This window comes from Stegostoma tigrinum, chromosome 20, assembly GCF_030684315.1.
Source record: "Stegostoma tigrinum isolate sSteTig4 chromosome 20, sSteTig4.hap1, whole genome shotgun sequence".
Taxonomy (NCBI): domain Eukaryota; kingdom Metazoa; phylum Chordata; class Chondrichthyes; order Orectolobiformes; family Stegostomatidae; genus Stegostoma; species Stegostoma tigrinum.
This window is the reverse complement of record NC_081373.1, coordinates 23183584-23196492: the sequence shown is the minus strand read 5'-3', so window position 1 is coordinate 23196492 and position 12909 is coordinate 23183584. Positions and strand designations below refer to the sequence as shown.

General features: G+C 39.1%; 1 protein-coding gene across 3 annotated transcripts in view; it reads left to right on the top strand.

Moving 5' to 3' along the window:
* Positions 1-12909, top strand: part of vwa2 (von Willebrand factor A domain containing 2) — a 71634-nt gene that overhangs the window by 33637 nt on the left and 25088 nt on the right. For all 3 annotated transcript variants that reach the window (XM_048551152.2, XM_059652912.1, XM_059652913.1), the window contains exons 5-9: positions 2701-2810; positions 6399-6593; positions 7564-7697; positions 10240-10372; positions 12146-12201. In XM_048551152.2, coding sequence (XP_048407109.1) covers positions 2701-2810; positions 6399-6593; positions 7564-7697; positions 10240-10372; positions 12146-12201 — 628 coding nt within the window. The remainder of the gene's footprint in view (positions 1-2700; positions 2811-6398; positions 6594-7563; positions 7698-10239; positions 10373-12145; positions 12202-12909) is intronic.

Here is a 12909-nt window from a genome sequence, read left to right as displayed (position 1 = left end):
GTAAGAACTCCCAACGCTGGAGTCAGAGATAACACTGCAAGGAGCTGGAGGAACACAGCCAGTCAGGCAGCATCAGAGGAGCAAGCAAGTTGATGTTCCTGAAATGTCAACTTCCCTGCTCCTCTGATTTGCTGTGTTCCTCCAGCACTACAATGTGTTATCTATATTTTAAGCTCAGTTTCCTGAGGTAAGATTGTATTTATTTAGAATGGCATAAAAGGAACTACACCCAAACCATTCTCTTTTCAGTTTGTGATGGAGCAGTGTATGTTCCAGTATTTTTCTTAAGCACTTGAACCTCTTTTTAAAATACTTTCATGTGATGTCAGTGCCATTGGTAAAACCAAAACATGTTGCTTATCCCTGTGTGCCCTTCAGAAGGTGGTGGTGTTCTGCCTTCTGTGGTCATTCTCGTCTGGGATTGCTGTTAAGGAGGGAAGTTGTTCCATTTTTAACCCTGGTGATGATGAAAGTTCAGCTCAAAGCTGAGGATGAGAGAGGGGAGAGATGCTGTGCTGCGAGGTTAGCAGAAGATATAGAGATTTATTAAAGACATAATGAGAATAAGTATCAGAGATAGTAGGAACTGCAGATGCTGGAGAATCTGAGATAACAAGGTGTAGAGCTGGATGACCACAGCAGGCCAAGCAGCATCAGAGGAGCAGGAAGGCTGACGTTTCGGGTCTAGACCCTTCTTCAAGGTCTAGGCCCGAAACATCAGCTTTCCTGCCCCTCTGATGCTGCTTGGCCTGCTGCGTTTATCCAGCTCTACACCTTGTTGTCTCTAATGAAAATAAGTGTTTAAGTAGTAGAGGAGGCTTTGTCCAAGTGTTTGTTGCCTTTTTCTCCTCCCACCTGTTTGCTTGTTCCCTGCCCTTCTATTTTTTTTAACTTGGCTTTCTTCTTATCATGAAAGTAGTTTTGAGCAAAAGAATGAAATGCCTTTGAAATGCACGAATGGCCCACTTCCATGGTAGCATTCTGGCACATGTAGGCGTATGTAGTTTTTAGAAAGGACACCAGTGACCAGTACTTCAGTATTCAATACATTCTCCTACATAAGACCATAAGACCATAAGACATAGGAGTGGAAGTAAGGCCATTCGGCCCATCAAGTCCACTCCGCCATTTAAATCATGGCTGATGGGCATTTCAACACCACTTTCCTGCACTCTCCCCATAGCCCTTGATTCCTTCTGAGATCAAGAATTTGTTGATCTCTGCCTTGAAGGCATCCAACGTTCCGGCCTCCACTACACTCTGCGGCAATGAATTCCACAGGCCCACCACTCTCTGGCTGAAGAAATGTCGTCTCATTTCAGTTTTAAATTTACCCCTTCTAATTTTAAGGCTGTGCCCCTAGTCTCCCCACCTAACGGAAACAACTTCCTAGCGTCCACCCCTTCTAAACCATACATTATCTTGTAAGTTTCTATTAGATCTCCCCTCAACCTTCTAAACTCTAATGAGTACAATCCCAGGATCCTTAGCCGTTCATCATACTTTAAACCTACCATTCCAGGGATCATCCGTCCTACGTGCTCTAGAAATCTTCACTTAATTTCTTTGAAACATCGCTGAGTTTTGCAAATTAATTTTCTTGAAGCACTGTTTGTATTTTATTCATGGAATGTCATGTAATATGAAATGTTGGCTTGCATCAAGGGAAAATAGCATTAGGAGCATTAAATACAATAAACCTTCTATAATTAGACTGTTGCTTTAGATTAGGTTAGATTCCCTACAGTGTGGAAATAGGCCCTTTGGCCCAACAAGTCCACACCGCCCCTTGAAGCATCCCACCCAGACCCATCCCCTTACAACCCGCACACCCCTGAACACAATGGGCAATTTACCATGGCCAATCCACCTAGCCTGCACATCTTTGGACTGTGGGAGGAAACCGGAGCGCCCGGAGGAAACCCACGCAGACACGGGAAGAATGTGCAAACTCCACACAGACAGTTGCCCGAGGCGGGAATCGAACCCGGGTCCCTGGCACTGTGAGGCCGCAGTGCTAACCACTGAGCCACCGTGCTTGCTCATGCAGAAAATTCCCTCTGCCTAATTTCTCCTGCTTTTGAAATATTGTAAAATAAGAAGAAATTGAATTGTTTTTCAGCGAAAGATTTCCCTTGAAGAGACATACCATTAGCATGCACTATTCTAGCAGTGTACTCTGTAAACTAATGTGTTTAGATGAACACAAGCAAAGTGTCACAGCCACATCTTGAAGCAGGTGCATTTTGGAAAGTGTGTAATCCCTTAGTTATATCTTGCTTACCAAGAGTTGGTGCTGCAGATCTGAAGCCCAAGGGAGCTGATTCGCACCTAACAGAGCATACTTTGTGGTGTACTTTCGGCCCACTATCCAGCTTCTGTCGTTTCAGCAGGGTACCTTCTCAATTACGGTGCTTTGGATTTCAGAAACAAACCTATTTTAGCATCCATCATTGTGCTCAGTGTGCCTGTTTTGCAAAGACATAGTTGCCTCCCCTTTCAGTAAGTGCATGTCAGTGTTTGTTATTTGTGCATCAGTTACAATCCATACAAAAACAACCATGCTGGTCATTACATCTTTCAGAAGTGACACTCTTAATCTATTGGAGTTCAGTTCACATGAAAAGACATGGGTCAATAAAAAGGTTATTTCCTAAATTCCAAAATCATTTTGGAATTAAATAGTTTTTTTCTTTGCAGGTCAGAGTTGGAGTAATCCAGTACAGTTCATTCCCAAAATTTGAATTTTATCTGAATTCGTACTTAACAAGGGAAGAAGTAAAGGAACAGCTTAAAAGAATTATATTTAGGTTTGTTACCTTTTTTTCCCAAAAGCGCATTACTTGATGCATATTTAAGGACTACTAACAATATCTGCAATAAAAATCTTTAAGGTGCAAAGATATCATTTATTTTTAAAATTTGAAAATGCTGGTAATATTCCACTTTCAATGTCTCCATACTTGCTTAAAAACTGATCACATGTCTAACTTATGCCAGTTGTGAAGAATGGTTGCAATCTTAACATTTAATGGCATTCCTGTCTCTGCAGATGCTGTCCGACTGTTGAGTATTTCTATCATGGTCTATCTCTAATTAAAACTTTCAGCACTCACATTAATTAGCTTTTATTTTATTTATCAAGTTGCTTTGAGAGAACATAGAAGCACATGTACAAACATACAAGGAGCAGGAATAGGCCACCTGGCCTTACCAGTCTTCTCTACCATCCAGTTAGATTAGTCTGGTCACTCCATGTTCCTACCTACCTCCAATAAACTTTTATCCTTCTGATGTATTTACATCCTTCTTTAAATAAGGGGCAGTACTCCAGATATGGTCTTACCAATGCCCTGTATAACTGAATCATAACTTCCCTACTTTTGTATTCAATTCATTTTGCCATAAATGATCATTTTTTAAATTAATTCTGGAATTGCATACAAACCTTTCTTGATTCATGTAGTAGGGCACTCTTATCCCTCTGCATCTTACAGCTATGCAACTTCTCACCATTTAAATAATTTGCCAGATCTTCCTTTAATCTATCTAAATATCTTAATAGCTTCTTTACATTCTCTTATTTTCCTTGATTGATTGTTACGTATACCAAAGTATAGTGAAAAACTTTGTTTATGAGCAGTATAGGCAGATCGTAGTAAACAAGGATACACAGATCAAAAGACTTAGACAGAAACATACAGGTTATGTTGCAAAGGGCTTGTGCTGGCGAGATCAACGTTAGCAAGATCAGTACTGTTTGAAGTGAGAGAGTCCATTCATCAGCCTAATGATAATTGGGAAGAAGCTGTTCCTGAACCTGCTGGTGCATGTGTTCTGTATCTTCTGCCTGATGGACGAGGTTGTAAGAGATCCTTACCGGGGTGCAACTGGTCTTTGATGATGTTGGCAGCTTTTCCATGGCTGCGAGCTGTGTAAATGGAGTCCATGGATGAAATGTTGGCTTCCATGATGGTCTGGGCTTTGCACACCACCCTCTGTAGTTTCTTATGGTCTTGGGCAGAGCAGTTACCATACCAGGCTGTGATACACCCGGACAGTATGCTTTCAGTTGTGCATCTGTAGAGGTTGGTGAGGATCCTTATGGACATGCCAAATTTCCTGAGCCACCTGAGGCAGAAGAGACATTGTTGTACCTGCTTGACCATCGCATCTACATGAGAAATCCAAGACAGGTCATTGGTTATTGTCACTTCAAGGACCTTGACACTGTACACCCTGTCAACCTCAGTTCCAGTGAAGTAGGTGGGAGTGTGTCCTCCTCCTTTCTTTCTGAAGTCGATGATCAGTTCGTTAGTTTTGCTGAAGTTGAGAGGCAGATTGTTTTCACTGCACCACATCACCAAGCCCTCTATCTCCCTTCTGTATTTTGTCTCGTTGTTAGATAACCATCCTACTACGATAGTGTTGTCAGCAAACTTATAGATGGCGTTCATTCGGAATTTGGCAACGCAGTCATCGGTGTACAGGGAGTTCAGTAGGGGGCTGAGGATGCATCCTTCGGGGGATCCAGTGTTGAGTGTTATTGTGGAGGAGGTGCAGTCACCTGTCCTTATTCATTGTGGCCTATGGGTCAGAAAGCTGAGCTTCCAGTTGCAGAGGGTGGAGCTGAGACCAAGTTGACAGAGTTTTGAGATCTTTCTGGATAGGATAATGATGTTGAAGGCTGAGCTGTACTCAGTGAGCAGGAGTCCGATGTAGGTGTCTTTGTTTCATCAGCAAATGTAGCAAACATGCTTTTGCTTCCTTCAGCCATGTCATTTATATAATCTGTAACCAGCTGACATCCCAGCACTGATAACTGTGATCACTCATTTGTTACTTCTTGTAAATTAGATAAGTACCCATTTCTACCTAATGTTTATTTCTTGTTAGCTAGCTGATCTTCATTCCATGACAATGTGTTATCCCTTACACCAAGACCTTTTATTTTCCACAATAACTTCTGGTGAGATCTGATATTGAAGAGCTTGTATATTCCTGCTTGTGCATTGTGTTGTGCAGTAAAGACTAAATTTTTTTTTAACTTTCTTCGTGATGAGAGATATTACTAGTTTGACATAGATTTCAACAGTTTTTTGATTTGTTTTGATCCTTCAATGCATTAATAATATTCAAGAAATTGAAAACATTTCTGATCTTCTTCCTGCATTAAAATACTTGTTGGAATCCCGATGCATTGTTTCATGGTACTGTATGTAAGCCTTAACCTTATGTTAGCAGAAGTCAAGAATTCAAAACCCCTGCAGTCTAGCCTGCTGCTATAGATGAGTAGCACTAACTAACCTCTGTTTCTGGTGACACTGGAGTATCCCAGTCAGAGGAGGGCTCAATTCATTTATATGCTTTTACCAATTGGTTGGGTTGGCACAGATGTCTTTTGGTCACCTTCTGGGATAGCAGGATGTAGAGACCTCAACACATCCTTTTGGGATGGCCACATGTCAGATTTGATATTGACAGGTTAGTCGAAAATTTCTAGGTTTTTTGCATCTCACTGACCATTATCCTGGAGCGGAGACCCTGCTGAACTCCACTATTGTCCTGATTTACATTACTTTGCAGAGCCATATGCTTCTTACCATCCAAACCTCGGCATCAGTTAGAAGTACGAGTTGAGGAAATTCTAACATTCAGAATCCCTCTTCTAATATCCTGGATTGTGTTTACAGAGGTGGAAGTTCACCAGGAATTTTCCTCTGGGGTGGGGATAGAAAATAGACATTATCTTAAATCCTTCATAACTGTAGTTAAAATATCAGGAGCTGTGAATTTTGATTCTACACCAGATGTGGAATATAGAAAACTAATTTTTATTGAATAAATACTGGAGCAAATTTCCAGAAAATGATCAGTTCATTGTTAAATTTGTGTAAATGTTGTATGCACTCATGAATGAACCGCTGGGTTCATTTTTCTTTTACAAAGTAAACCCCTTGCCTTACCTTTAAGGCACAGAAGGTTATCATTAGTTAGCATGGAACCAAAGCATTTGAAAAAGACTTCTTGAATCCATTCAAGTACCTACAGAGTATGTTATCTATTTGACTATTTGATTAAGATTTGTGGTTAATTTAAGATGAATGAGATGAAAAGTTGAACGATATGTGGCACCTTTAAAAGCCTGTAAGAAATATGATTCAAATATGATTTTTAACATTGGATAAGCATCAGTTTTCTTAGTTATACCCATCGCATTGACAGATTACACTGTGATTGCAGTTAGAAATGAACAAATTATTTGTTATTACACTAATAGTTCCCCTGTTGTCATTGTACTTGGTGATAAGGACAGAACTTACCAGTTCAAGAATATTAAAACACTCCTTGTACTATTAACCACTAGTTTCATTAATCTTGTTGTTTCATTAACACAGAGGTGGAAGTACACAGACAGCACTAGCTTTGAAGTACATTCTCCATAAAGGTTTCAGTGGTTCAAGAAACTCATCTGTTCCTCGAATTCTTGTCATTCTTACTGACGGCAGATCTCAGGGTAACGTTGAACAGACAGCAATGCAGCTGAAAGAAAGTGGAATAATTGTCTTTGCTGTTGGAGTCAAATTTCCAAGGTGAGGAATTTCCTTCAGTTTTGCATTGAAAGTTATGAATAATTAACTGTCAGAATGGATTCCTGATTAATATTTTGATTTTTCTCAGCAAATTTCACCCGTTTGGCTCCTTAATTGTTGTAATTATACAACCTGTTCCTCGTTGGTTTTAGGTTTTTTGTAGATGGCTTTGGAGTTGCACTCCTTTCCTTTCATCTTTTTGAAACAAAAGCTAATGCTGAAATTAGATTAAATATGAAAACTCCCTGCTGAATAACTTAGTGAATATAGCGTGACAAATACCAGGGTGATCACACATGGAAGAATGTTGCACTTCCTCACATTGCTTCTCAGTAGATGGATGGTTGTAATGAAACTTTTAGCAATATAGATATGTGAAATTAAAGTGTAATTCACCAAGAGGTCATTTTAGAACTTGGGATGGGTTTTGCAAATAATCGCCTTTCACTGAGATTCTTCTAGTCTGCCATGGGTAACGAATTTTGCTTGTAGCCTAACAACTTTTCATCTAGTAGGTTAGACAGTCAGGCTTATGTATAACCATGGTTGAATTTTCTTGTATTTTTATTTGAAGAGAAGATATAATTTAGTGGTTTGATGGTTAAATCTTGAATGAGCTCTTGTAGATGCTTCTTTGTTCCTTATGGGGCCAATAGATTTTTCTGCTCATTTTGACACTTAGCTAGTAGAAGAATATGTGGGTTATAATTACAGTCATATTTTGTATATTTATGTAATTATATATGTTTTAATCTGTAGATACAAAAAGACACACATATTGATCACTGGTTTCAAGTAACTTAAATAACCAAGTTAACTGGAAAGGTTGCTCTGCAAGTTAAGTTTTGTTTCCAAATCATGACATCACATCTAATCACTTGCCATCACTTTGTTTAAAAATGGATTTGCCTGTCAAATAACCCAGGGAAGTGACCATAGCGCACATGTGTTAATGTTGTTCTTCCGGCAGATGGGATGAGCTGTACACACTGGCTAGTAAACCCACAGAGAGCCATGTCCTATTCGCAGAGCATTTTGATGATGCTGTCAATGGTCTCTACAGCACACTCACCAGCTCTGATGTCTGCTCTGCTATTCCTCCAGGTAATCAGCAAATTCCTTTCACAAATGTACAGAGGGATCTTGGGGTTTAAGTCCGCAGCTCCCTGAAAGTGGCCATGCATGTAGATAGGGTGGTAAAGGAGACATATGGCATATGCTTGCCTTTATTGGTCCAGCTATTAAATACAAGAAGCAGGGTGTCATGTTGCAGATTTACAAGTCTTTGGTTAGGCCATACTTAGAGTGTTGCATTCAGTTCTGGTCGCCACATTACAGGAAGGATGAGGAGGCTTTGGAGAGGGTTCAGAGGAGCTTTACCAGGATACTGCCTGGATTAGAGGGTATGAGCTATAAGGAGAGGCTGGAAAAACTCTGCTTGTTTTCTCTGGAGTGGCAGAGGCTAAGGGGAGACTTGATAGAAGTCTATAAAATAGATAAGGTTGATGGTCAGAATTTTTTTTACCAGAGTTGAAATGTCTAACACTAGGGGCATGCATTCATAATGAGAAGGGGAAAGTTCAAAGGACATGTGAGGGGCAAATATTTTACACCAAAACTGTCAGGAGGCTCGCACACACTGTCAGGGATGGTGGTGGAGGCAAATATGGTAGGGACATTTAAGGGACTTTTAGATAAGCACATAAATATGCAAGGAATGGACTGATATGGACCAATGGCAGGCAGAAGGGATTAGTTTCATTTGGCTTCAAGTTTGGTACAGTATTATAAGCCAAAGGGCCCGTTCCTGTGTTGTCCTCTTCTGTGTTTCATGTTCTATAATGTGTTTATATTACCGAGTGTGTCAACGTATGGTCATATGATTATACAAATTAGTAGCACAAGTAGGTCATTTAGCCCCTTTACCATGCTGCACCATTTAATAATGGTTGGTCTGACAGTGAAAAGTGACAGCCTAGTGGTATTATCATTAGACTGTTAATTCAAAGACCCAGATAATGATCTGGAGACATGGATTTGAATCTCAACATGCTAGATGGTAGAATTTGAATCCAATGAAAATATGGAATTAAAAATCTATTGACGACCATTGTCGATTTTCAGAAAGCCCCTTCTGGTTCACTAATGCCTTTAGGGAAAGAAATTGCCATCCTTACCTGGTCTGGCCTACTCCAGACCCAAAATAATATGGGTTGATTCTTAGATAACAAGGTGTAGAGCTGGATGAACACAGCAGGCCAGGCAACATCAGAGAAGCAGGAAGGCTGACGTTCTGGAAAAAAAACGTTCTAGGCCCAAAACGTCAGCCTTCCTGCTTCTCTGATGCTGCTTGGCCTGCTGTGTTCATCCAGCTCTACACTTTGTTATCTCAGATTCTCCAGCACCTGCAGTTCCTACTATCTCTGGGTTGATTTTTAACTGCCCTCTGGGCAATGAGGAATGGGCACTAAATGCAGGTCGCCACAGTAACGCCCTCATCCTGTAAAGATTACATTTTTAAAAATCTACTTGTGTCCTCAAATCCACATTGCTACCTACGTACAGTAACCTTTGACTCCCTTGTTAGTCAAGAATCTATCTACTTCTGCCATAAAAGTATTCATGGATCCTGCTTCAAAATCTGTTTTATCTTTGGAGAAGAGAGCTTCAAAGACTCTCAACCATCTGAGAGATAAAAATGCTCCTCATCTTCATCTTAAGTGAAAGGCTGCTTATTTTTAAATTGTGTCTCCTCACCCTGGCCTCTCCTACAAAGCAGATTTATGCATTCCTTATGTCAAGTATGTTCAGGATCTTGTATGTATCACGGAGATCACCTCTCATTCTTCTAAACTCCAGTGATACTGGCCCAGTCTGTCCAATCTTCCCACAGAAAGTAACACATCCCATCCTAGATATCAGTTAAGTAAATCTTCTCTGAAGTTCTTCTAATAAATGTATTTCCTTTCTTAAATAAGGAGACAATACAACAGAGGTGACCTCACCAACATTCTACCCAACTGTGGAAAAGCTTATCTAAAATGTTCAGACTTCACTCCAATGCCATTGGCAGATGTGTGATCACTTCAACCTTTTACGTTCCATTGTACACTATAATTGAGAATTATCGCATATGTATTTTAAACCTATCATCGCTTTCAGACTAATATCAGGTGTTCACTTTAGCTGATGTGCTTTTCAAATATAAATAACTCTTAAATTATTCCTGCTGCTATCTAGGAAAATAATCTCATACCTAGCCTATTTTGAAAAGCCATTTGGTGAAAGACAGAGCAGTTAATCATTATACACTTGTCTATTTATTTACAGTTACAAATATACACCACCCAACCCAAATAACTGCAATATTAATATATGACTATTTATAGAAATGTGACTGAATTTGAAGTAAATACCCAACAAACGTGCACAATTAAACATAATTTTACATAATTAATGATGCCAAGTTGGGCAAGTTAGACTTATTAGAAGAAAACGAAAACCTGGGTGTGTATTTCAACAAAGTGTGTTCACCACTTTTAAAAAGAATGCATGTCCTTGTAAGAAGAAAAGAAAAAGCTTTAACTGTTAATTTTCAAACATTTGTACAAGTACAATTAAAACGTTGCATCTTGGTTCCTTTCAGCATGTAAACTTGAATCCCATTTCTGTCATCGTAAGTCACTAGAAACAGTGAAGGAATTTAAAGGAAACTTCATGTGTTGGAAGGGATCAAAAGGACATGGTGGGCCTTTCTCAACAATGTGTCCTTATTACAGGTAGGTAGCATTTTCCTGAAAAGAAACATTGACGAGAAAATAAAATGTGGAATGTTTTAAAGTGTCCAGTGTGACCTAAAGGCTGAGGTTGATACGGTTGAAGTTCATGACATGGCCAGTGATTATCATCATGTCAAGTCTGAGCTGTGTGAGAGGAGCAGGGAAAGTTTGTTGGAGAAACACACAAAACAAATTATCTTACAGAAGTTGAGATGATCTTTGTGGCAGGCATCCTGAATACTTGAGTACGTGAGAGATGAAGTAAAGAGGCTCTAACCATGATTAGATGGGCAAACGCTAGCAGCACATGGAGGATGAACAATATAACAAGAAAAGACAGCAGAATAAACTAGACATCTACTAACCCGCTAGTTTAAATTGTGGATGAACTCGTCAATCCAATAATTCAAGGTAAAGTTACCTAATGCTTAGAGGAGAGTTGAATAATTATGACAGCCATCAAAGACTGCTTAAAGGCAAGACCTGCTTGAAAATATAATAGGAAATTTTTTTGATGAAGTGAAACACTGACCTGAATTTAGCAGTCTGCAGCAAAGAACTGACCTCAAAGAGGGAAGCTCACAAGGATTTAACCATCTGTTGTATGGATTTCTCCCTTGCAAAGTTAGTTTGCCTTTGGCATTGAGTCAAAGGGATCTCCAGGCATCCAACAACAGTGGTACTGTTAACTAGCTAAGCAGCCATCACAATGAAGCATTCTCATAAATGGAAAACCAGGATGATAAAAAGCACTGATTTATCCATAACTTCTAGTAATATTTCGTAGAAAGGAAAATAAATATCGGAGCATTTACATGTGGTTAAGTTTGAAGCTAAGATATTGTAAATTATATACAAATGTTTTTGAATTATTTGTAATTGTTTTAACATAATGAAGAAAGTTGACATTCCACAAGTATAATTTTTTTAGTGCTTATGAGGCTGTTCAGTAATAATTATGAAATTTGAGCACTGTCAAAAAGCAAACTGCACCTCTTACAACAATGTTTAACCTCTTCAAGACTGCTGATGCCAAAACACAAGTTCTCACAAGCTTAGTGATTTCAATTTGTTTGAAGTCTGTGGACAAGCATAGAATCACTGACAGCCCTTTTTGGATTTCCACATTTAAGGCCATAAGACCATAAGACATAGGAGTGGAAGTAAGGCCATTTGGCCCATTGAGTCCCCTCCGCCATTTAATCTTGGCTGATGGGCATTTCAACTCCACTTCCCCGCACTCTCCCCCTAGCCCTTAATTCCTTGTGAGATCAAGATTTAACTATGCATGTGCACACTCCAGAAATTGCTGTCAGTTTGAGAGGTGTAATTAAGACAAACACTGAAAGCTTTGCCATCATTAACACTGCAAAGCCCAGGTCACTGTATAGTTCAGGTTCATGTAGTTTATCTCCTGGATATGCATTTTCAAAAGCCATTTGAAAAAATCTCAAACTGAAGGCCCATAAAAAAAATTAAAATTTCACCAGGTTTCTATGGTGAAAGAAGACTATTTGGCCCATCTTAATTAACTCTCAGGATAGCACTGCATTCCTACATTATTGAATAACACAGTGATAAAATGTTTTTAGCTACAATGTGAAAGGATTTGGTAAAGGATCAAGTGGGTGAACTAGTTTTTACTACACTGCAGATGGTTTTGTAATGTAAAGATATTATTCATAAAGATATAAGATTAGATATTATTTCATAATATTGTATGTTCTGTGCATGGAAATAAATTAATTACTCCCAGATATTCCTTTTTTTCAGTTGGAAGAGAGTTTATAAAACACACCTTACTCGATGCTACAGAACAACTTGCCCAGGTATGTATGGCTGACATAAAAGTTCCCACTCATTATCCTGGTTATATAGCCCATTTTGTTGTTCATTTGAAGCAGTTCCCTTTCATTAATATAACTGTGAGAATAACTGATGATTCTGGTAAGATACTTGTATAAATTACTATTAAATTGCCTTTGGCATTGCCAATAGGCAGCTGTTTTTGTGAGGTCTGGACTACTACTCTGTCTTACAGTAAATCTGCTTGTAAATGATGTGGCTTTTTAGAAATCTAATTAGTATAAAAAAGCACAACCTTGAAATGCAATTTGAGAAGCAGCCCAGGAATGAACTAATTTACTACTTAGACTCAATTTAGTGGTCTTGATTGATACGACAGATCTTTCAGCATGGTCCCACATGGCAGGTTGGTTAAAAAAAATGTTGCTATGGGGAGTGTAACAAGCTGAATACAAAATTAGCTCAATGTCAGGAAACGATGAGTGATTTTAATGGGTGTTTTTGTAACAAGAAAGGTGTTTCCTGTGGTTTTCAGGATTGAGTACTGAGTCCCCCATTTTTTGTGGTGTATGTTATCAATTTGGACAAAAATGTAGAGGCAGAATCAAGAAATTTGCCAACAAGATGATATTTAGTAGTGTAACTCAGAGTGAGGAGGATAGCCGTAGACTTCAGGGGAACATGAATGGATTGATCTGGCAGGCAGACATGCCAAAAGGAATTCAACGTAT